The sequence below is a fragment of the Euprymna scolopes genome, chromosome 16 (genome assembly GCF_053919585.1).
Source record: "Euprymna scolopes isolate OS-2025 chromosome 16, ASM5391958v1, whole genome shotgun sequence".
NCBI lineage: Eukaryota > Metazoa > Mollusca > Cephalopoda > Sepiida > Sepiolidae > Euprymna > Euprymna scolopes.
Genome location: NC_136497.1, coordinates 87,508,079 through 87,536,078, shown reverse-complemented (window position 1 = coordinate 87,536,078; position 28,000 = coordinate 87,508,079). Strand labels below are relative to the sequence as shown.

At 32.2% G+C, this 28,000-nt stretch overlaps 1 protein-coding gene across 1 annotated transcript; it reads right to left on the bottom strand.

The window, feature by feature from the left end:
* Position 1: 1 nt before the first annotated feature.
* On the bottom strand, positions 2-28,000 carry LOC145296199 (uncharacterized). The gene is made up of 2 exons (XM_080142408.1): positions 27,449-28,000; positions 2-40 (listed from the first exon to the last, which is right to left on the bottom strand). Exons 1-2 carry the CDS (start codon positions 27,998-28,000, stop codon positions 2-4), a joined length of 591 nt encoding a protein of 196 aa, XP_079998534.1.

Sequence of the window (28,000 nt, the reverse complement as noted above, 5' to 3'; positions counted from 1 at the left end):
TCTATTTTACCAAATCTCTTCGAGGAAGCACTAGAACTAGCTAGAAAATAACAATGATAACAAAATTAGAATTAGACATTATAAGACTTACAAGAAGAACTCTAATTAAATATGATAACTAACTATGGACCAGAAAGAACAGAAACCTCAACTTTGACGTAACAATGGGGTCTCCGGCTAGTGCACAAGTAACGGACCTTGAAGCTTTTATATACTATATGAACTATATAAAAAGATTCCAGGACTCAGAGGAGGACTATACCGGGATGACGCATTATTCTTCTTGAACTCTGCAAACAGTAGAAAGCATCTTAACAATAGTGACAATTACAATTACTATAACGAAAATAGAAGCAGAAGAAATAGCAATAACGAAAACAACCGGAAAAAAAACAAAGAAAAACTCAACCACTCTAGCAGTATGGATCAGTAATTAAAGGAAAATAAAACTGAATATGAATTAAGATGGTCAATAATTGACAAAGGGGAAAGATATAAACCTATGTATATTACCATATATTAATATCAAAAGAAAAATTATTAAACAGACGACTAGATGTACTCCACGGGTGTTTACGCACAAACAGATATTTAATTTCACAAACTAGAGCAGATTAGGAAAAAATAGTAAAAATGAAATGTATAATATAAGGAAAGAAATAAGATGCGAGGGATGTAATCCTAGATATAAAAATGATACCATGAGAGTGACCTCTCATTTAAGCAGAAGGATCGGTTAATAATACGAATTCAAAAATCAAGCAAAAAAAGAATATTAAAATAAACAGGCATAAATATCAAAATAAAATTATATAAAATTATATGATAATTGAGAAAGGTGGAAAATACGAAACTACGGATTAAAACGGAGAACTATCTTCACATAACACCAAAAGATGGAGGACGTGAGGAGGCATGGCTTTGAAAATCTTTTTACCCAAATACGATGTTCAGTATGTTAAAAATATACCCTTTGTTTTAAACTTCCGAAGAAGTTGATAGGTGACAGGATACTTTTATGGAAACATAAATCGTAAAATTGTTTACTCATCAATAAAATGTAATGAAACAGCTGTAATGGAAAAAAATCCAGGAAATAAACGAAGATTATAAAAAAGAAAACGTGTGTCTTTGAGATTTCAACAAAATGTTACACTATATATATATATATATATATATATATATATATATATATATATATATATATATATAAAGCAAAGGAGCGACATAGAGAAAATGATGGGAAACAGAAATAGAGAGATAGATAAATGGATAGATGGGGTTATAGAGAAAAAGACAGAAATATTTTGTGAGATATATTTCGACTGATTCCCTCTCTCTTTTTTTAATAAACGTATTTTCTTTCCGTTTAATTCCTATTATTTACTGTCAGATTTTTTTTCTTATTTCCTGTGCACTAAGAATACATTTCTCCCAATGGCCTATCAGTATCGCAGTCGACTTACATTCGAGATAATGGTAAAATAAGACAGTCTAGTTGAAATGTATTTTGAGCCATACCAACAGCAATATAAAGATTGAATGTCGGTGAACTGACGTAAAAAGAAAAAGCGTTAAAGGAGTTGTGATTTATAATCAGCTTGCCTGTTACCCCCAGGTGTTGATAGGGATAGTTAGAAAGATTAATAAGAACAACTTAACCAAGTTCGCATGCGTAATAATATATTTTACTTCGATACAATGAAGTAGACTTGCAACGGACAGACGGAGAGAGAAAAATACATTAACAAAATGGTTACCTGGTAAAGATCTGAGTGCAATAATATTCATTTCAAAAGTATTCAGAGATTGCATGCATCTCACGTAGTTGTAGACGTTATGGTAAGGTTACTACGTTCTTTTCTTAAATAAATAACAGCTATATAGTTTTTGCGAAGAATTTGGCATTTAGAAACTTTGGATAGAACAGTTAGTTTTTTAAAAGACCTTCGAATACAATAGTTTAAATGAACAGTTATATATTTGCTGATAATAAAAAGGAAAGTGCTTTGTCGTTGTTTGTTTTGTTGTTAAATCTATCGTGTTATTGTATCTATATATCTAATCAAGTGAAAGTGCATATACGTGAAGACATATCTACACCTATATACACAACGAAATTTTGATCTAGACATGAAATTTAGTTTATAGAATATTCAGTCATGTGGAAAACTTTTGAATCCGTTTTCATCCGGAAAAAAGGGGCTGCTAACGGGAGCAAAATTGAAAAAAATTGGCATGTGAGAGGTGTCGAATTTTTATCTATTTGCTAACTGTTTCATGAATGCGCATGCGTGAATAGTTCATATTACATATTACTTATGTTTAGAATAAGTAGTTTGAAAACACCTTTTAATATTTATTAATGTCACGAGAGCCACATGATTATTGTTAATGATTCAATGTCTTTAGGTTTTGGTTTCGACCTAAGCTCAAGTATTTTTTCTCTTTTTACTTACAAGCAATGAAGGGGTTCGAAAAAACATAATACTCGCATGCACATGCATCAGTTTCTGTATAAATTAAAATATAATATTCATGCGTATTTTACGACAGGGCGACGCCAGGTACAATATTCTATTATATAATAGAAACAATTATTCACGTCTGAAAAAATAAACGTTATATCTTTACAAACGAAGATGCTCCACATAAATCCAATATGATACATTATCTGAGATAGGTTTTTCATATGTTACCGACGATTTCATTCGTTATCCAGAAGTCTATTTTTTCCTACAAGAATCACATTCCAAAAAATCTCATTTAACTGTAGTAGCAGGATTTTTTATTTATTAATTAATTTCTCCCTCCCATCAACATAACAGGTGATTTTTTTTTCATTTAGCACACTTTTTCGCCTAAGTTTACCTTATTCTTCCAGTAATGCTATTACATTTTTCGTTTACATTCTTTGAAATAAAGCTATTCCATGAGCATATTCCGAATATTTCCGAAACTTTCATTGGCTCTCTATATATATTCATCAAATTGCACGATTAGTGGAATAACGGAATTTTGAACCATCTAATATTCAATTCCAATGACAAAAATATGAATACTTTGAATCTAAGAAAATAATGCTTATTTATCATAAATGTAAATGTAACAGAGCACGTATGAGCACGTGAGTAAAATATCAGCAGCTGTAAAAAAATCTCTCTTGCGACATATCAGCAGAAGTAGCCGAACATACACATATGCAAATTAGGAGGTGTGCCCAAGCTGGTGTGAAAAGAAACAAAAGGGGCTTACGTGGTCAAGAGCGCACATAAGTGCGGTTGAAAAAGATGAATGGGTAAAGTCGAAGACAAGAAATGGCTGTCTACGGCTGACGTGTAGCGGAGCAGAAACAAAAACGCGAGACAGATTTGATGGACATGTAGCAGCGAGAGACCTTTAAGCGTGCATCGAAGCGGGGAGAAAAAATAGCCTTAAACGACTTGTGTTAAAGAAAAAAAGCCGAATCGGATTTATTTGTTTTTGTTTGTTTCTTTCTTTTTCACAGTGAAAATACTTGAGATCGATGTACATAACTGAAGAGCCGAAGCGAAGGGTCGATCACTGAGACGAAAACCCATTGTAAGGTTTTTTGAAGAGCAGCATGTAGACCTTGCTGCTTAAAGCGTGTTTTAAGAAAGCAGGGCGCCAATATAATGACAGAAAAATTACAACAGAAACTGAAGTGCACTGTATGTGGCAAACACCTTTTTCTCAAAGTTGGTTTTACAAATCATCTGAAATCACACAATGAGAGATAGGAACGACGGTCGTACGAGGAGGCTTTTACAGCACATCTGGCACGCTAAGTTGCCATATTTGTAATCTAAACTACAAGTCTAAAAATGACCTGAGACAATATTAAAGGATTCACAATATTATGCGATCACCTTTATCAGGGGAAATGTGTTTGTGTCACATATGTGTACTTTAATGTAGGACTAAAGGTTGATTTAAAGGTCACCTACATGCACATAGACACAGCACACTTAACTGAAGAGATGGCAAACGTCTGTCAAAAAGTAGCAATAATGTATGTATATATATATATATATATGTATATATATCTATATGTAAATACGTATATATACAAATATATGCACATACACACACACATATATATATATATATATATATATATATATATATATATGCATCTATATATTTATCAGCTTGATTGGTAGTGCGTTTGAAATGTCTATACCTTTTCTGACTTCCGGTTTCAAAAAAATCGCCTGCTTTCTTATTTGATGCCCGTCCTGACTTAAATGCAATATTAATATCCACCGTTGATATTCAAAGCATATACAAAGTTAATAATATTTTTTACTTATTTTACGGTGTTTCCTTACAAAGGAATGTAATTAAACCCCGTTTAGTTAAAAAAAAAACTGATATAAATATGTTGAAACTCGACTGAACACATGTAAATAAATAACAACAGCAGAAAAGTAAAATAGAACAGATATATTGAGAACAAGAAAGTATATACAATATTTCCATAGGAACCATTAGTATACTCATTGAGAGCCCGTCCATGGAGAAGATGTCGGCTGGGTAGTCGTCGACTCCCGATCTCGTTGTCTCTCTGAGTCTCTCGTTAGGTCTCTTGTTCGGTTCCCTTGCCTTACGGTACCAACCATATTTATATGGTTGCACTCCATGTATGAAAATTAGGTGGATTCTACCACAACTTCTCCTCCCAAGCCTTGGAGCTCCTTTTGGATTTCAAAATGGCTTCATATATGGGGTTATTATTATGGGGTATTTTTGTCGTGGTTCCATTTGCATACATTATATGAATATGTCAATTAGTGTAATTTTAAGTATCGATTACGTTTTGGATTTACGCCGTCTAATGGGTCCGTGAACTTCCGTTTCCTACCAGACCTTCTCTGTTCAGGAGTATTTAGCGGAGGCTCCACTTAGAACAGTTTCATACATTAATTATATGGGATCTTTCTCCTCATCCGGTACACCCTCTTCATGCTCTTGTAAGTAACAATTTTCAGTTGGTTCTGGTCCCTTTTATGAGTATTTTATGCCCTCTAATTATATAAATTAAGTCAGCGATTCTCTAATTCATATGCCTCGCTCCCACAACGTATCATTGTTTTTATAGCACTTGAAAAATATCTTCTCTCCGGAAATGAATGTTTTTCTAGATGTATGCATAATCTTCTTTACTATATTCTTTTTCGGCAAGAGTTTGTCAAACATTGACTTAACTTTTCTGGCGAACATTAGTTCAGTTGATGACAGGTTAGAGAGTGGTCTCTGGTTCGGCGTAATCCTGTATACTTGTATGAACTGCTGAAGAATACTTGACTGAGATGCTCTACATGTTCGTAGACTGTTGTACTCCTTACTATGATATTGTGTAACCTGGGGCACGCAAAGTCTAACTCATTCAACATGACGTCCATAGCTTGTTGAAACAATAGAAGGTGGCATTTTAATACCAAGCGGAAGCCTGTTGAATTTTAATAGCCCTCTATTAGTGCTATACCTAGTAACTTATACAGAGATTTGGAGATAGGCGTCCGGCAATATGTTTTAAAATATATATCCGCAAATTAGCTTGTTAAAAATCTCTTCTAAACTAGGCAAAAGGTAATGGTAGGTCTTAATCACTGAGTTCAAACCTGTCGAAAATTCAGCGCAGACTCTGATTTGGTTTGATTTATTTTTTGGTCACACAATCGCGGGAACCCATGAAATAGTTTCTACTTTCGATATAATTCCCATTTTTTTCCAGTGTATCAATTTCTTTATTATTTTTTTCTACTCATGCGAAAGGAACGTTACGTTTCTTTTTAAAAATTGGCATTGTATTTTCCTTGAGCTCAAATTTAGCTTGCCTGTTACATCTTCCAATACCAAGTGTGAAAAATTCCGGATCTTTTTTTCTTTAATTCTTCTTTAATGTTCTTTTTGGTTTGCATGTTACTTTCTAGTTTTCTGCAGAACGAGTTCCACAATTCGAATGTCTAAAGGAAATCTATACCCAACAAGTTTTCTCCATTTTTCAGAATAAAAAACCTTTATCTTTTTATCGATCCGGTTTAGCTTCTTGGGGAGTACAACTTCACCTTCGAAGTAAATTTTCTTGACATTTACAGTACGAGCGAATTTCGTTGACTTCATTATCGTAGGCATCTTTAAAAATGTCCATGTTTTATAGTTCATGATTGTGAGGTCTGATCCTGAAAAGAGCTAAAATTTGATATGTTTTCTAAATATTTCAGTCATCACATATGTCCTAAAATCTCTGTCTGATTTGATATTTGAACTTGTTTGTTTAATTATTTTGTTTTATAACATGGATTTTTGTGTCCATTCTTGTTGCACACCAAACATTTCTTATTTCTATATGAGTAATTAACCTCCCAGTTTCTTCGTTTCAAGGTCTGCAATAATATGGTTCGACATTTTGTTCATTATCATTCTTTTTATTTAATTTTCCATGTCTATTTTTAGAATACGGCGATATTTTACCCCAATTCCTGGCTTATGGGTATATGACAGTTTGTTTTGTGTGTTAATATAAGCATTGCAAACTTTTTTCGATTTTTCTAGACTCTTTCTTTAAACTTATGGCCCGCTGGTTATTTTCTGCTAATTTTCTCAAGGCAAGGTTCAGTGTAGATTCCAGTTTAGTTAAAACTCTATGCGTTATTCCGGAACTCTTATGTGATACTAGTCCTTGAGCAGAAATTAAGCACTTGAAATCGTCAACCGTAATCTCTGCCAATCTGAAGTTGCCACAATGTCTTTGTACAATGGACGCGTTATAAGGAAAATGAACAAATATTTTACTTGTTTGAAATTTATCACAATGCGTATTTTATTTTATTCAAATTAAAACAACGTTTCTATTGACCTCTTATTCTTGACGTTATTCTCGCGTAACTTACGCACAGTTCAAACATTTCAAAATACAACCACTAGATAAACGCGCGGCTCTATACAGATATCTTTCGCCAAATTTACAACATTGGCAAGGAAGAAGAAAAGAAAAGAAACAAACAGAAACAAACAACACACTGAAGATGTCGTGTACCTCCGAAATATATTTGTGATGAATTTCAAAAGTAAAATATTTATTTATTTTCCTAATATTACGTTGTGATTTGATTTCAAGCGCACTTGATGCGTATTTTATTTTATTGTATTTTTCATTGCAAGTTGGAAATGTTTTAAAAAAAAGCAAATGAGTTTTTCTAAAGTAAAAAAAAATTGATTAATTTACATATTTAGAAAAGGTATTGTTTTGCTTACGACTTAATGAAGCGTAGTTCACCTCCTTAAAAGAAATAAAAACGTACTCTTTGGGGGCGGGCTAATATGTTTCAACCGCCTTTAAAGAGAATATAAAAGAAGGATTTTTTAAGTAATACTATTTAACATTTTAGCTTCTGGTATCACATTCTTTTAAGAATTTAACGAAAAATCAGACTATACTCCTTAGCAATGTAACGGGACATGTAATTGTTAGCATTTTTCTAAGTTTGGTAGCGAGTAGGAAGCAGAAAGATGAAATGGGGAAGGAGTAGAATTACGAGTTCAAAACAGCTAGATGTGTAGACAATATATATTTGAAATTATTAAGGTTGGTCGTATTTTACCGGAACAGTAGATTGTGTTAATGTATAGGTGGGTGTTTATAAGCTAATTTTTGCGTGTCGAAAAAAGTGGTTTGCAAATGTGATCGTTAACACAACAAGGCGCGGGTCAAAAAAAGTTGAAATTTAGAGAGGGAGGAAGGGAAAGTTTAATTAAAAAAGATATCTCTATGATGGAGAATAAAGCGTTAATCGTTTATAGACTTATATATACATATTCACAACGAGACATATCTATATACATACATATACATATGTATGTATATATGTGCATACACACATATACAGAAGCACACACGCACGTACATACACATACGCAAACATACATACAGGAATACTTACATATATACAAATGAATATCTTTAAGTAAATAATTTTAGAATATTTAATTTATAAAAATTAAGTTATTAATTAATGAATTATATTTACATTTTCGGTCAAAGGCCGTTATAGAGTCATTATGAGAATTTAATGAGGGGACATATAAACGTATATACACCTATATATATTTTTTAAATCAATTACATATATTATCACATTATTATGTGTTATATAAATTGCTAATTTATCACATTATTATATGCGTTATATAAGGTGTTAATTATACTTTGTTTTTAAGTGGGTTAATAGTGATTTAAATTAAAATTGCATTCTTTTAGCGGTGTAAGGTAACGTGCATACATAAGTTTGGGTGGAAAATATCTATCAAAATAAGTGACTTCTTAGTTATATTGTTCGTAATATTTGTACGTATTAGACTAAAGCATAGGCAGAATAGATAACTAGTATTTAACATAAATTTATGATATCTTTGTATTTTTTAGACTACGATATACATTGGAGTTGGGTGGTTCTGGGTTTAGCTCATGGGTTTGAATATTCAAGAATTAGAGATTAGTATCATGTCAGAGCAATAGTGGTAAACAACATATATACACATAATTATACAAAACAGACAATTGCATAACATACGAACATACACACCCACGCATATATATAATATATATATATATATATATATATATATATATATATATATAAAGAAATTTATTACTGTGAGTTCAGAAAGAGTTTACGTATTGTTTCAACTAGAGGAAGATCCTCAAAGAGAGGAAATATCCAACTAGCATCGTCCGAATTCTGACGATGCTAGTTGGATATTTCTTCTCTTTGAGGATCTTTCGCTAGTTGAAACAATATGTAAACTCATTCTGGACTCACAATAATAAATTTCTTATATACTGCTCTGGCTACACATTGAGCACTCTAGTCCGGTTTGTTCACCACTGGTATATATATATATATATATATATATATATATATATATATATATATATATATACATATATATATATATATATATAAAGACAAAAATGAGGATGTTAAATGCAATAGAACCATTAAATGCATTAGTTATTTAAAATTAGAGAACCTAGTCGGATCTAAAACAATGTTCTTTTTCCAGCTCATGCGTGTACATGTTTGTGGGTATATAAATATTGAAACATATACTAAAGGAGAGGAAAATTACAGACGTTATATATAAGTATGTATACATATATAACAAGACATTAATTTGATTATGTAAGACAGGGGAATAAATATAGTTAGACGTACGTTACAAGATAGGTGTAAACGGAAAAAGAGACACGTGTTATCGAGCACTATCTAGCAACCTCGTTATATTTTTAGTCCCCACTTTTGAACATCTCTAACCTGAATTTTTATAATACATGTATATATTATAAAATATTATTTTCACGTGAATAAAATAATACTCATGGATTGTGTATGCTTCTGGCTTCTAGCCGTCATCAGTATAGGTTAGGATCGAAATCATGTACCGCAGTCGATCACTACTTGAATGCACGATTTATATCGCTTACAAATTTAAGATTTGTTGTTGGTGTTTTCTTTTAGCGATATTAACAACTTCTAAACGCTGTTCGATCCTGGGGCTGCATGAGTCTTACATTTTATTTTGGGAAACATGAACTCCAACTGTCAAATACTACAGCAGAGCGTAATCCGCACCTTCCAGTAACTAGATCTCAAGCAGTGTTCCAAAACACACATCCAAAACAACCACTGCTTTACTGAAGAGGCTGAGGGTAAAGGTGATGAACTGGTCAAGCATGTCTCCAGACTTGAACCCAACAGAACATCTTTAGGGCATCCTTAAGCAGAAGGTATAGGTGCGCAAATATCTCAATGTCTCAAATATCCGCCATTGAAGAGTGGAAGAGCATTCCACTGGATACATGTGCAACTCCGGTAAATTCCATGCCAAGGAGAATAAAACCAGTTTTGGATAATGATGGTGGCTACACAAAATATTGAGAGTTGGCATGGTGTATGTAATAATTGGAAACTTCTCGTAAAAGGTGTGCTCACATTTGTTTCAAGGGATTAAGCTTTTAATGGCTTTATTTTGAGTTACCTTGCGGGGAAAATAAGTTTACTTTGTTTTATATGCTGTAAACAGACTAATATTTTTTAAAATCATTTTTCCCATGAAGAAATATACTAAAATATTTGAAAAAAAATGTGAGGGGTGTACTCACATATGATATATACTAATATATATATATATATATATATATATATATACATATATATATGTATATATATATTTGTGTGTGTGCGAAAATGTATATAGATATCTATATGCGTATATATACATACATGTGTATAGGTGTATGCAAATATGGTTATATATATACATGTGTATATATGTACATATATATATACACATACAAGTTTATATTTACATGTATATATAGGTCCATATATATTTATATATACACATACATGTATACATATGCATGTACACATACGTACATATACATGTATATATGAACACGTATATACATATATCTATATGTACGATATATATATATATATACATGTATAAACATACTCATACATGTATATGTATATACATGAAGATATGTACTCATGCATGCATATACATATACATGTGTATGTACTCATACATATATATACATGCTATCTGTACGCGTACATATATATATATGATATATGTACACATACATGTATATATGGAAATATGTATGTATACATACATGTATATATGTAAATATATATGTATACATACATGTATATATGGAAATATGTATGTACACATACATGTATATATGTAAATATATATGTATAGATACATGTATATATGCACATATGCATGTATATATGTACAAATATGTATAGCTACATGTATATATGTACATATATGTATACATACACCCATATGTATACCTGTATATATGCATACGTTCATTTATATATATATATATATATATATGCATGCAAACATGTATTTTACATGCATATATTTGTATGTGTACATGTATAGATACTTTTATATATATGTATATATTTATACATACACGTTTCTGTACTTGTATATATATATATATATATGTGCATACATACACGTATACATGTGTATCTATGTAGATATATATACCTATATATGTGTATATATATACATATATATTAAATATATATATATATATATATATATATATATATATAAATATATATGACAATTAGATGAATCACAGATTAGAAATCAAGTAAATTTTTCTATTAGATATTACAGTGAGATAATATTCGAGGACAATCTAAGCCAAAGGTTTACCAGAAACATTAATCTTAAAGGAGATTATATATATATATATATATATATATATATATATATATATATATATATATATATGTGTGTATATATTTTTATATATGTATATATATATATGTACACACATATATATATATATATATATATATATATATATATATATATACTAGCAAAACTACGTTGACTGGGTTCAAAAACAGCCTACAGAAAATGGACTCTGATTCATGAAAGTATGATAGGAAAGGTTGTAAAGAGATAGCTTCGAATTTGGGGGTATTAAAACCAAAGCAAAATATGTTGAAAGTAAAAATAAAATAGATAACCCCCATAATTTATAATACTATACCTCTTCACATTGAAACATTTATCACAATATTCTGTGGATATTTATCAAAAAACCTTGTTAAACTTTGTCACATATTTCCATTCTATGGAGGTCAGGCGCGAACGAACACCCCTAATTTTATTATACCAAATTCCTGAACTTACACATTATCATCAAAGTATACTTACGCAGATAGATATGAAAAGTATTTATTAAAGTGTGTGCCCATTTCCATTCTATGGAGGCCAGATGCGAACGCAGACCACACTATTTTATTATACCATGCCTATTTAAGTTAAAACACACTTATAAAAATATTACTATGTACATCTATATCAAAAACACTTGAAAACTTTTTTTTATTTTTGAATATTTTATTTCCATACTTTGTGGACCAGGCGCGTACGCAGATCCCACAATTTTAATGAATCATCATTATGCCAGATCAAACATACTCATTCCTGTGTCTCGATACAATTATATCATTATATGTGATCAGTGTTCTATAATAATCAACCATATAGGAGCCTATTCCTGACCAGACACTCACATAGACGTCTAGCTTTATATTATATATGTATATATATATATGTATATATATATATATATATATATATATATATATATATATATATATATATATATATACAGGAAGGGGCGATAAAAGACGCCATAGAAACGACAACATAATTCAGTTTTCGTTTCATGAAAATCGGTTTTCTTTTTTATTGCAGACAATCTGTTAGTCGAGCAGTTGTGTACAAATCTCAAGAGCCGTAGAAATTTTCTATTATGTCTGAAAGTGGCACACTGCTCAATGAGTAAGATCAGAGAGGAACTGCCGTACAGGTCATGCTCTCTAAATGAAAATCCCCATAGAAAGGGACGTACCCAAGGTGATAAAACAATGTTTCTGACTACGGTTATGATCTTTGCTGTAACTTCAAAGGAAGGCCATATCATGCCTCCTAACTTCTTCGTAGTTGGCTTAAACGTCAACATCAAAGTGTACCTAGATATTTTCAAGAGTATAGTGATCCCTAGTGCAACCAGGTTACTCCTGGCATATATTTATGGGTGGCGGCATAGCTCGTCGCCGCACACATTTCAAAGAGACTCAGGCGTGGCTTCCTCTCTTTCCCCCCAGTCTGAACTTGATGGACTACTTCCTTTTGTCATATATCAAAAACATCACCTATATGAGTTCCCCGAACACTAATACCAGCAAGATCGCCCGTATTCGTCGAGTATTCACCGAGCACCTGACGGCGCTTGCGGAAAAGGCTTGCTCCCACATTTTGGATAAGTCTAATTTAAGAGATATTCTGGAAAAATAATTACAAAAGTTTGATCAATATATGTATGTACACGTATATTTAATAGTGTGTGTATGTGTGCGTTCTCTAGAACGAAAGGTTAAAGTATTTATATAAAATATAAATGTGCCATTCGGTTTGACAAAAATATTTTTATCTAAACAAATATTACGTGTGTTTAATTTCTTGACAGGTAAATTAATTGTGAATAGTTTCTCCGACAATAAAACTTCTGTAAAGTTTTACTCATGCTTCAAACAGTCTGCCAGAAAAATAAAAATGTGGGAGAACCGAGTAAACTCAAGTCTTCATCCCCACTAATAAAGCATTAAGAATCCTAGGGGATGGCCTTCATAGTGTAGTGATCAGTAATTACCGCAAAAAATTAGAATAGTATAAGAGCAGGAAATAGGAAAATCAGCGATCTTCCAAAGCTGCCGAATAATGCTCAAAGTTGGGACACACCAGAGTACAGACTATGACGCATCATTATGTACGCCCGTCCGAAGTAAACACAGCCAGTTTCACTCTTTTAGACAACACTCTCATATTCAACATTCGTACTGTCATGGCTCTGCGCGTCTATGCTGCATTTTAGCTTCTTTGATATACTTCAGTGCAATATATTACACCGAGTTCGTGCCAGCGTGATGTATATAGATACACGCCAGTGTCTTCTTAATTGTATGTGTATGTGTGTTAGTACACTAATGAAGATATGTTAAACGGTAGGGGGTCAGCTACTTGCGTTCTTTATCGCCTATTAAGATTCTTATTAAAACGTGCCTGCTATGAGGTTTCTTTTTCGCTTTCTTTCCTGTATAATTTTTTTTTTCAAACTGTGTTCACAGTAGTGGTTCATTTGGATAATGGTGAAAACAACTTTATCTGCTGGTGAGGATACTTAAGATAAGTTCATGTGAATATATATATATATATATATATATATATATATATATATATATATATATATATATATATATATATATAAAGCACATCTATACACAGCGAGTGCAGTAAATAATTGTGCTATGGATGAACTTAGTGTTCTTTTATAAGATATACGAGAAAGCTTGAACCAATCACAAACCTACACATTATATATATATATATATATATATATATATATATATATATATATATGCGCATAAAATTACATATATATATATATATGCGCATAAAATTACATATATATATATATATATATATATGTATATGCAGAAATAGACATAGATAATGCACGCAATAGATATACTTTTAATTTATTACGTTTTTTTATTCTTTGGAGGGGGTGGGTACGGTTTCATTGGTACACTTAATGGTAAAATTCAGAAACAAATCAATAACTTACCCCCTATTACTAAGCCAGCTACATTTTCCACCAATTCTTATGATGATAAGTACGAGAGTGTATGTTTTATAAACCGTACAGATATTGTCTATGCTCCCGTGCGCAGCAGACCTTTTAAAAAAAGGATTGTTTTATGTAAACAAACTTTGTTAGAAATTTAATAATTTTTCTAAATATTTTGTATGTTTCAAAGTTTCTTTTTTTCATTTTTTTTCTGAACAGAGCAGGCTGTATAATTTACATGCTATGATATTATATAATTGGAAAACCATTCTCTTTATGAAAATTATTTGACATAATTTTGCAAACGTACTCACATGAGTTATACTAAATTTTGCTCAAAAATTTGTATTCACAATATAGTTTTTTCGATGAGTAAAATTTAAAAGTGCGACCACAAACTTAGGGTGAGATGAATTTTTATTTAATTAATAAAAAAAATTATTTGGTTTTCTTATATCAATCTAACAAAACTTTTTCCTCCTTTAAAAAATAATAACATACTAGAAAATTAACCAGCGTTGTCCGGCAGAAAACGTAACGTTAAATTCCATTAAAAATGGAGTCAAAAACAGAAAGAAACTGGGACATGGGGATGCGAATATCCTGTTTTTATTAAACGCATTACTTCTTGTAAGTAAAAAAAAAAATACTTGGGTTGAGATCGAAATAAAAACCTACAGAGAGTCAATCAAGTACGATAACCATTATGCCATCTTCACAAAGATTCAAAATAACATATACACATATAAGATTCGATGATCGGAAATTAACAATTATTTAATCTTGATCGCTTAGCAGCACTTTTTTTTCCGGATGAAAACTGATGAAAATTCCCACATGGTTTATTATCCTTTATACCAAATTCCAAGTCTGTAGATACACGTTCTTACCAATTATTTACTTCCCACCAACCGTTAGTATACTTATTTTCTCGCTTTAACTTTTATTTTTTTGTTTATACTAGACTACCTGTGACCCGTTGGATCAGTATGTTACATTAGCTATTGAATTAATGTATGAGCGTGACGCTTGTGGCGTAAAGAAAATATTTTTTGTGACATAGCAAAAACATTTCTATGAAAGTATAGTCAAATGAAAAAATGAATATAGATAGATTTCTATGATTCTTTCTGTTTATAATTGTTTACTTTAAAAAAAACTGTTAGTCATTCAAGTATAAATTGTTTGCCATACTTATAGGTAAATGCGTACTGAACAGATACCATAATACTTAAAGTTAAATTAAAAATTGATAAATCGTTTCATTTAAACGCGAAAAAAAAACAATTGGGGCGCTGAAAACGTACACAATAACACAATACGTTGTAAAATGCTCTGATGGTTGTCAATGGGTTAAAGTAGATTTATTTGTAAGAAAATCGCGTTAAAATAGCTTAAACGTAATACGGAAATAAACGATGTAAAAAAATCCAGAAAGTATTAACAATTGTATATTGGATAATTTAAACGCGGGGGGGGGGGGCAATTGGGATGCTGAAAACGTAGGGAGTAACACAGTACGGTGTCAACGGGTGAATTTGATTTATTTATTAGAAAATTGTGCACGTATATTTTTAATACAGAATAGTTGCAAACCATCCCCACCCTTTCCATGTTAAATAAAAATTTCTAAATAATAACGTTAATATTTCAGTGCACAGGTCAAATTCTGCAAAAGTAGTGATTTGTGTTTATTTGTTTACGCTGTTATGGGTTTATGTTTATGTACGCATGCACAACCGGAAGTCGTAAACCGGATGTTGGGTTACAACACGCGTTACAAGGTCATCTGAATTTTATAATTATATAGATTTACTTGGTTTTCACTGCATATTTTTTCTCGGCATTATCGGTTTACCATTTACTCAGTAATCTTGCATAATAGGATAATTTCATAATAACAGAAGTAAAAAAAGTGCATATATATATATATGTATATATATATATATATATATGTGTTTGTATATATATATATATATATATATATATATATATATATGTATATATGTATATATATATATATATATATATATATAAACATGAAAATAGTCGCGTATTACGTAAAATATATACTATGTAATCTCCGATAACCAGGAGAAAGGAATATTTTCTAAAAAGCAGGTGCGCACGCGCATAGTTGCCGCAATACATAAGTGTGTGAATGCCTAAGCATCTGATTGACTGGGTAGTAAACCAAGTACAACGAGGATATACAAAGAAGTAACATGAACTGAAATCATTAGACTGACGAATTCTCATGAGGATAGAACGCGGAAAATAATGTGTAACAAAATTTCGTATATATTTTCAAAAAAAAACTTATTCTCTCTTTCTATATATACTAGCATTTCAGTCCGGCGTTGCCCGGGTGTTTTGAAGTGTATGTTTAGCAAAAAAAAAAAGCGGTCAATTTTTTTTTAAACTTTGACCCGTTAACATTTTCGGTGGGGGCTCAAATCAATTTATTAAGTTAGATCCATGTCCAAGGAACCTATATCTAAAATTTCAAGTGTTTAGAACCAAAATTGTCGGAGGAGTTTGGTAGAGCTCTCAGGGGTCAAATCGTTGAAATTTGACCCCTTAGCAGCCAAATTTCTGGCCGAAAATGGATTACAAAGATTTTCCCAAATCTCAATACTCTGTATATCAAATATCGAGTCTGTAGACTTAAAATTTACAGAGTTATTTCGTAGGGAATGTACACACACACAGACACGTTCACTTTTATAGATATAGTAGCATTTCAACCCGGCATTGCGCGGGTGTTTGGATGTGTCCGTTGAGCAAAAAAAAAAGGTCAATTTTTTTTAACTTTGACCCCTATTATGACCCTTTAATATTTATTGTTTTGGGCTCAAATGAAGTTATTAAGTTAGATCCATCTCCAAGAAACCTACATCTAATGTGTTTAGACCCAAAATTGTCGGAGGAGTTTTGTAGAGTTCTCAAAGGTAAAATCCTTGAACTTTGACCCCTTCTCAGCCAAATTTCTGGCCGAAAAGCGATCACGTAGATTTTGCCGAATCTCAGTACCCGGTATATCAAATTTCAAGTCTGTAGACTAAAAATTGTGATTGCGTAGGGAAATGTACACATACACACAGACACGTTCACTTTTGTAGATATATAGATAGATATAAGAAGCACCTCATTCTTTCTTCTACTTGAGCGCGGTGTAGTAGGCATTGATGAAATCTTTTTGTTAAACTTTTGGAAGGTTTACTATACAATGAGTCCGTATATTTACCAAACTGATAGAAACAATCGTGTATAAATAACGTTTTTTCATTAATTGACTAAGGTGAAACATGCTAAATTAGAGAGTTTTTATTCAATGATGCATTATTGAGTTCATATATTAATCTTTGCGCTTACTTGAATAAAATTAATAATATGCTTGTAGGGCCCGTGTACTGGAGTAGCCTAGTTTCTCTTACGCAAAGTCAGAACATATACTTTGAAGTCACTTCCCCTGCAAACAAATTAAACTACATTAAAAATAACTGGAAAATAACTGCCGGGCTATGTTGGTTACTGCAATAAACTGATTGTCGTTAAATGCCTGTTGCAGGCACTGATGGTCACTGACGGTTGGTAATGTTTTGAAGCGCTTACTTGCATTTACTTACGTTTACTAATGGCACTGGTTGACTTTCATGTATGTCATTGCTGGCTCCCGATTTTTACTGCCTGCCATAGCTTGTATACATTGAACTGCTCTGAAATAATAATATTCCGTCTTCAAAGGCGAGTTCTATTGGTCGTTGGCGTTTTTTCACTGTAACTTGCGTTTCGTCATTGTCAATCACTATTGATCATGGCCAGTATGGAGCCCTACTTGACTGATCTCAGTATTTGTGCACTGCCCTCCATTGTATCGTAGTGGGATCTAGTGAAGTACACTGATGGTAACTGGTGGTTATGGCGGTGATTTGCAATGATTTTTAGGTGGAACGGTCACTTTTGAGAGGGGCGCACGCAAGCTAATACTGGCAGGCAAAGCATCTGTCTTCAATTTTCAGGGGCTGTCATCGAGTCCTAAGCGTTGTTATCCATGATGGCTATTGCTCTGTTATGTTGGCTTCTGTCACTTCAGAGACCTAGCGGTCACTGGCAAGAACTTGCGGGCATATGCGGGCCCAGACAGACTCTAGCAGACCCTGACGAAACATGGCGGGCCGTGGCTGCCACTGGTAGAGGCTTGGGGGTATTTTATTTGTAGCCTGAGCAAAGCATGGAGCACTCCATTCTAATTTCTACGTAATTTTGCATTACTGCATCGATAACGACTATAACTTTACCTGATTTTAGAGAATAAATTATAATAGCGCAGTGTGTTAATAAAATAGTTTTTTCAGGTCTGATTGTTTATCAGCGTTTTGTAAAATAATTAAAATAAAAAATAAGTCAAATTTTAAAAAAAAATGTTAGATGAAAGTAATGGTAAATTGCACCGTGTTTAGATAAAAGATGTTTTGTAAACTGCTAACGTCGACTCGTACGATATTCATATATACAGAATGGTTTTACATCGTGTAATGTGTAAACCAAAGATTTGTGGAAAGAAATGCGATACTGCGCAATATTTTTTCGGTTTATAGTTTTATGTAGAATAACGTCGAACTTTTAGATTCAAATGATCCGAGTGTGTGTTGTTGTATTACACCATTTTCAATCAATCTTGAGAGATGATATAATTTTTTCGAAATCTCCCACCCTTTTTTGGCTAATCGTTTAATTTGATTTTAATATCATCGCAGTTAATTGAATCGTCAGGAACGTTAGGAATTATATGAAAAGTAAAATGGACTGATTCTTAACATAAAAGCTTAATATATTTTCAGTTAGAGCTTTGTAATAATTATGAATAAATACTAATGCTGATTGTCTTAATATTTTGCACTAGTTTCGTGCTTAATTTATTATCGTATAACAAATTTCTGAGAAGTTTTCTACATAAGGATATACGTGGTAATTGGCATTTTATGATATACCACTTATCTTAAGGAAAGTTTCTCTTAATATGTAATGCAAATCGAACCTTCTACCTAAACAACACTCACTTACAGTTAATTACCACTTTATACTTATTTACGACACGAATACATCTATTCGACCGTGCGTCCGAAAATATATATGTCTTGAAAAGTATTATGTTAGACAAATAAACAATTTATATCTAAAAAAAATTCGAAATCTAAGTCTATCTTTGTAAACTTTTTAAAATGATATTTATTAAAATATATATTTTTTCATTTTATCTCTTCTGACTAGGGTAAGTTATGATTAACGAGCAGTTCTGTATCGATGTGGATCATGACCCTGTCGGTTTAGAATCCGTCAAATTTTAATTATACGAAAGTATCACGTGTACAGCTAAGTTTTTTTTTCTGTTTTGTAAATCTACATTTTAAAAATAAAATAAGAACTAACAACTATTTAATCCACGATGTATTTCTGATGATCTGTAAATTAAAAAAAAACGAAATAACTTGAATGAAAACCAAAATAAATAAAAATATAAAAAATAAATTTTCAAAACACAATATATATTTTTAAAAAGGGCAAGAACTTAATTACCAAACCAACAAATTCTAATAAAGGGAGAATCGTACGCGTTTATGAAAGTCTGTCATGATTCTGTGAAATGTTTCCGAGTTAAAGTATTTGGTAAAACCTTGCAGTTGAAATTCACGTAATAGAACGACCCAAAAGTAGTTATGCTTAAGAAGTAAAATATGTCACCTTTTGATTAATGTTTATCGCCTTGTTACATAATGTGAATGTCCCTACTCTTCTCCTTTTTAAGAATGGTTTTCAAATCCACTTGGCCATGTCTAATCCTCTACCTAAATAGACAGCAAAAATGAAAAACCAAAGACTTATGACAGTTTCTTTACTATAATCGAGAATGTATATATATATATATATATATATATATATATATATATATATATATATATATTTAAATTAATTTTGTTGCCAGCTGACAGTATGTAATGTTTGTTTTTAATGGTAAGGTTTCTCACATAGAATAGTAGAAGGGAGGCCCGCCGCTGCCCGGGATTGAATGATGATACCCGATTTTTTTACACTCCTATATTTTAATTGTCATCGAAATCCGTTAAATCGCCCGGGAGGAAGCTTCATGTGCCTCCATGCAGTAACTTAGTCCAAAATACATGTTATTCTACATTGCACTCGATAGAACCTACTGTTTCTTTCATAAAATTATTTGATATAAACTTATTTGCAGTTAACGGAAACGGAATATCAAGAAATTAACGTTTTATTTGAACCTATCGACCACGTCATGCAAAAAAAAACAAAAGAACACGCTATTATCTTACCCAAGGTAGAATTGCCACAGTCCGTTGTTCTATCATTGTTGCTTAGCGGCGACATATGAAAATTGCTTTACCGATGATAGTTAAATGAAAATAACGGTTTCGATTATCGGTAATTATCTTGGGTATTCTGAGACAAAACCTAACTAAGATCAATCCCAGACTTATACACTAAACTTCTGTAAATTTTAAAGAAAATCTGTGTAGCCGTTTCGGAGTCTACAAGGAACAAACTCACACACACAAAGAGACAAAATTGAATTTATATAATTGTAGAGATCACAAGCTACGACACACCAACGCACAAACATTAGCGGATGCTGCTGTTAATCTAGACATCGAAGCTCAATTTGCAGAAACCAGACGACCATGGCAAATACAGCTTGCTAACAGAATGTTTCACTTGTCACTATATTAGCTACATCCTTAGATGTCTTTAGTCGCTATAGTAAGCAATCCATTCTATACATTTACTTGTATGAGTTAACCTTCTAGTCCCCCACCCCCACCCAAGCTATCATCGGAGGCAAAACCATAAATATATTATCACTTTCTCCCCCAACGCCTTTATCTTGATTAAGAATGAAAACAATTTGAATGAATCTTCATTGTGTTTTTATTAAAGAAATAAAATATATTTTTAATTTTATTAATCTATCCGAAAGCACATGGGCATTTTTTTGGTTTATTTAATATGAGTCAGCTTTTTTTATAAACGATTAACATAAGATGAACACTTGTATTCCCCATATCTGAACTATGGCTGTAGTTTTATAATAGAAGACCGAATAATAACAATTGTCATTCAATACGCTACAACAGGGCCTAACTCGATTTGGTAGTATTGTAAAGAATTCCGTTTTCATTATTTATTTATTTATTTATTTAGTATCAGAATCAGCACCCTTGAACGGTTTCTCTCCTCATGCTATTGCTAAACCCAGATGTACGCATGTGATAAGTGGTGAGGTAACGTACTTTAACATTTAAAACAGAATGGTTTTCGACAAAAGCCTATGTATAGTCGAATCGACCGCTCACTAGGAAGGAGAGGATTCAGTGGGTGACGGGGGACATTTGAGGTGAGCGGACAACGCTTTCCATCCCTTCGAGCGTGCAGAATCACGCACATGTGAGATTCCAAAGATCCTGACGTGTTGAACGAGATAATTGAACTCCCGGTAATATTGAATATTGTGTTAAGTCGAGCTCTCGGCTAGAAACGGTGAAAAACCTTGTAAACAAGAAACATTGCTAAAATTTACAATTTCTGCTGGATATAAGAATCTATGAATGTGGGATATATATATATATATATATATATATATATATATATATATATATATGTGTGTGTATGTGTGTGTGTGTGTGCAGGCCGCCAGGCGTAGACCAATCGTAAAATGTGCTTCAATATGATACTTTAATTGATGCGGATTACGTATTTATTATGATAGTGACGATTTTCAGTCGATTACAGAAATTGGCACTAATATATAATAATGAACTAAAACTAAAACAAAACATGTATATGACTTATGTGCCCTCAGAACATAGAATCAAAACAAAAACACATAACTCTAAATTCGAAATCTTTAGCCTTGGAGCCACACACACACACCCACACATACACACACCCACCCACCCACACACACACACACACACACACACGCACGCACGCACGCAGACACATATATATTAACCTCTCATCCGGTTTTTAAACAGATAAAATTGTCCGATCGTCGTATAAATAATTCAAGCGAGCATGAACCATATATGTGTGTGTGTGTCTCAAATTTTAGTCACTCAATAAATTTTAAAATTTATGACGTGAAATAGTTGATAATTTGATTTGATGATTTGATTTGAAATCTAACCATTTCACGTCATAAATTTTTAAATTTATTTAATGACAAAATTTGATTTATTTGGTCTATCTTGTATATCGAGCAATTTTTATTTAGATGCGATAGTACTTATAGAATATTACTGCCAATAATATTTTGTAAGACCTATAATCACAGGTTTCCATATCAGTTGATTGTTAGATGATTTTATTCTGAAGAATATGTATACACACACACACACACACACACATATATATTTATATATATACACACACACATATATATATATTTATATACACACATATATATACCCATAAGCATATATATCCACACATACATACACCCCCACACACACAGAGATACACACACACACACACACACACACACACACACATATATATATATATATATATATATATATATATATATATATATATATAATTATTACTATAATTACCTAAATACGTACAGACACTAGTGTTTCACCTTTCGGGAATCATCAGTGTATGGAGTCAAACTTACACCTGGTCGGGAGATTCGAACCCGGCCTCGAACCCATCTCTGATTGATTAACAAAAACTTAGCCACACGGCTATCATAAACCGCAAGAAATACAGTTGAAATTCCAAAATATATTATTAAGTGTCTATTATGATCTAAGATTATAACATTATGATCTGTGCATGGGAGTTTAAGTGACCGACTTACATATCAATTTTTAATATGCATATATATATATATATATATATATATATATATATATATATATATATATATATATATGAATTCGCTTTTCATCTATTCTAATGGATGTAATCGGCGGATCGCCGAAAAAAAATTGAAGCAAGCAAAAACTGCCCGATGTTCCGTAGAGTTTGTATGTATATATATATATATATATATATATATATATATATATATATATATATATGTGTGTGTGTGTGTGTGTGTGTGTGTGTGGGTGTGTGTGTGGGTGTGTGTGTGTGGCTATCAACAGAGTTCGAGCATCTCCCTTCTGGCGCTAAATAGATTTCTGGAACCAAATTTATTTGATAAATAATGTCCTTTAATTGTATAAATGAAATTAAAAACTATTACAATCACTAAGCCTGGCCTTCGGGACAAGATCAAAGTGTAATATCTTTCTTCAGATGCTGCACTTCTATTTCTTGTTCTCTTTCGGTGGAGGAGAAATCCTTCACGACTGAGACAATTTTTATTTTTGTACCTTTTCTCCACGTTAAAAAACGACCCTGGTGTCTAACTCTGTCCCGTGGGGAGGCATAGTAAATAGGTACAATCACTAAGCCTAAGACAAACAAAATATATAGTAACACTAGAGTAGCGTCTACTCTATGGCAAGGCGATATATTTTCTGATATTGTTGTAAAGGAGTCATTGCATGAGAAAATTTGAAAGAACAAAGGTTCTATTTTACCCGTGGCTGGTGTTGTGTCTTTTAAGTTCATGAAAAATATTAGTACATAATGCAAACCGTCTGGCTTATATGACAGAATGAAATTAGGATTCAGCCGTCACCACAATAATCAATTAAGTCCACAAAATAATACACCTACGCACAGATATTTTTTATCTTTAGATTCGATTACTTTTTCTGAATGTATTTCATGCGGCGAGTGCACCTTAATTGCTGATTGTGTGTTATATTTAGATGTAATGGATTGTAGAAGTTCCAAAGAATAGTATGCACTATTTCAAGGAATTCGTGAAAATCTTTACCTCGCATTTGCTATAGTTTAATGATAAGCCTTCATCTTGAAAACGAACGAGTTATAGCTTCAAATTTGCGTAAGCGATTGCGTATGAGCGCGTGGGAAATATGAGCAGAAACTGCGAAGTTATTAACAGCAGTAGCTGAAAAAGCACGTATGCAAATAGGGAATTTTGCGAGATTTTCACCAGAAGAAAAGAAAAATGGCAAAGAAAAAGGCACCACGTGGTCGTGTAGAATGGAAAAACGCTGCCTAGTGACATGGATATGTGGCTCCACAGTGGTAGCGAGCGACTTTTAAGCTGGTGTCGAAACGGGGCGAAAGAAAAACGGTAATAAATGACTGTAGTACAAATGGGGGAAAAAAAGCCGAGTCAGATAATTAAATATTTCTCTTTTTTTCCGCGTAGAGGTTCGGGAAAGGTGTGGACTGTAACGAACTGTTCGAGGAAAACGGTCACATTATACGTGATTTAATAAAAATTGGCTTCAAAAATAGAAATGCATGTGCAAATATATGTATATACATTAATAAGTTAATATTATATATATGCACATAAATCATAGTAATTATTATCAATAATATATATATCTATATAATCATCTACATACAGTGCTGTTTCGAAGCTCCTCAGTGAAACTAGACAGTCAACTGCCTCAAGCCAGGATCGAAACCAAACCGCCCGAATGAGAGCCAATTGTGCTATACGGTTGTTGCAGTGTGGATAATTAAATAACGATATTTTGAAATCGTCCAAATGCCTCCGCTCGATTTGTTTGCACAAAGAGCGTCGCTTAATTCGCTAATGGCAGTTTGTATCTAACTTCCCAATATGCTTAACCCAGGATAGAAAATATTTCAAAATTGGATATTGGAGGTTAAATTACTGTAGGAAGAGATATCAGTTGGTGTTTTGCTATATATTATTTAGAATAAACATATTTGCTCAATCATTGGATTGCAATTTCAGTATATATCTCAAGAAGACATTATTTCTCTTTATCTTGAAGATATAAGTGCTATATGATAACACATTTAAATTTAAACTCTTGATCTTGATTATCTTTCAATACATTAAAGGTTGATCAAAATTAAACATTTTGTTATATTTTCGACGGTATTCTTTGATAATTGATGATGAATATTTTACAAAACTTTAATCTAAAAGCTTGTAAGCGTCATACTAAATTGTATTTTATTCATATATTTCATGCATTTTAAACGGAAGAGACATGTTTATCAATTTTATTGTATATGTATGGCCTAATAAGCGTCAATAAGTAATATACTCCGCAAATCCATTGTAATTAATCCTTTTTAAAATTATTCCTTTTTTATCGTATTCTGTAACATTGTGGCAAATAGTTATATGTACACACATATACCAATATTATATTTTTCCTATTTAATTTTTAATATTTAAATTTAACAAAAGTAATTAAGTGTATTATTTTTTATTGTAAATAAATATTCATTTTTATTAAATTTGAATCGTTATTTAAATTTAAAATATGTAATTAAATTTAAATAATAAGATTAAAATCATCCTTTTGTTTATATATATATTAACTTTATATTTCTCATTTATTTATATATTTCTTCTGTAAATTAATTAATTCTTTAAAGATTATAGTATTTGGTTATACGTTATAATTTAATACTTATCTATAAACTTTCTTCATTATATATATATATATATATATATATATATATATATGTATATGAGATTAGAAAGACAACCACGTGCTTGTCTTTCTAATCTCATATTTCGAATTCCGTTTTCCCCGTGCTTCTAAAAAGTGGATTACTACCAAACTATATATATATATATATATATATATATATATACATATAAATATATATATATATATATATATATATATATATATATATATATATACACGTATATATATTTAAACAGATGTTTCGTGGTACACAATTTTAATATTGCTTTGAAAAGTATGAATGGAGTCATTATGGGTGAAAAAAAGCAAGAGAAACGGGAAATTGTATAGAGACAAATCGACTAAAAAGAATTATAGGTAAAAAAAAAAACATCGAATAAAAAAGGATCCATACGAAATTTCGTGTAAAAAAAAAATTAAAGGATCTGGAGGTTAACCTTTCGACCGACCCTTTTCAATAGATCTCGTCGGTAACTTACATTAAGTTAACGAATGAGAATGGAAAAAAGGGGAGGAGATGAAGTCGAGAAAAAAATATATATATAATTAAGAAAATCCGTTGTCTACAAATAAGTATAGACAAAACAGAAAAAACAGCGTACATGTAGACTTTTTTTTTAAGTTCTTTAAATAACTCTAATTTATGTGAAAGTTCTTTTTGTCTACATAAAGCTGGTTTGCGCATCAGCACACTGACGGCCTCCAAGATGTTGAGGTGGTGTTTGTTCCGGGCTTTATGTAAAATGCGAAAACATTCATCAGAATATGCTTGGCCACAAGTTTTATTTTCGTACAAATGAACACCAATTGACGATTCGAGAATTGGTGGTCGTCCGGATGTATTCCGTAAAGGCCCGAATGTATTCCTTAAAGGCCCGGATGATATAAAAAGTTTGAGTAAATACCCAGGAACGTGTTGTGCCACTCTGACCACTAAACGTTGAAAAGTTCGACCCACGTAGTCAGCATCGCACCGACATCTAAACTCATATATTATTAAACTATTTTGTAGCGTGGGAAGTACATCTTTTTTAAACGCTGGGAAGGCAGCTCTGGTACACAGCATTACTCGGGGTTGCACTGCGTAAAAACAGTGGGAAACAACCGAAGTGATCTTGCTAACAAAACCCCTACTAATTGAACCTATGTAGGGGAGTTTCAAATAAACCGGACATTTAGCCGGACCGAAAAGAGGCTTAGTGTTAAAACTAGCAAGTTTTTGGCGAATATGCTTAGAAATTATACCACCAGGGAAACCATTTTTAATAAGCATGTCCGTTATTTTCTTAAGTTCCTCCTCAAGTTTGCTTGGCGAACATATCATGAGTGCACGGTGGACCAAGGTCTTAATTAAACTTATTTTCCTGTTCATAGGGGCAAAGGAATCCCAACTAATATACAACCCTGTAAAGGTAGGTTTCCTGTATATAGTTGTATTAAACCGATTCCCTATCCTTTCTACAAGGACGTCCAAAAAGGGTAAAGAATAATTCTGCTCTTCCTCCATCGTAAACTTAAGTGCTGGGTGGAGACTGTTTAATTTCAGAGAAAAATCACTTACTTCATGGCGGCACTTGAAAATGACAAAAGTGTCATCTACATAACGCCAATAACGAGCAGGTCTAGAAACCTGAGTAAACAGTAAGGATTCCTGAAAGCCTAGGAAAATATTGGCCAGGATAGGACCCAAAGGACTACCCATGACCACCCCATCTACCTGTTGATACATTACGTCATTAAAGCTAAAACAGACCGACTTGGTAGCTAATTCCATGAATTCAAGGAAAATATTCTCCGGAAAATCCGGAGGGGTTAATGTACTACGATAGAGCATATCCGAACAAATTTGAATAGTTTCATCAAGGGGTATATTAGTGAAAAGATTGCTAACGTCGAAAGAACATAGGAAATTTGTTTCTGAATTAAAATCAAGTTCACGTATAGTGGCAGCGAAACGAAAAGAATCCGCAATGCAGTTACCCGATAATTCCTTTAGTACAGGCTCAAGAATCTCGGACAACCATTTTACCAGTTCATGCTGGGGTGAACCGATCATGGAAAGAATGGGTCTTAAAGGAACCTCGTTCTTGTGGATCTTTGGTAGCCCGTACAT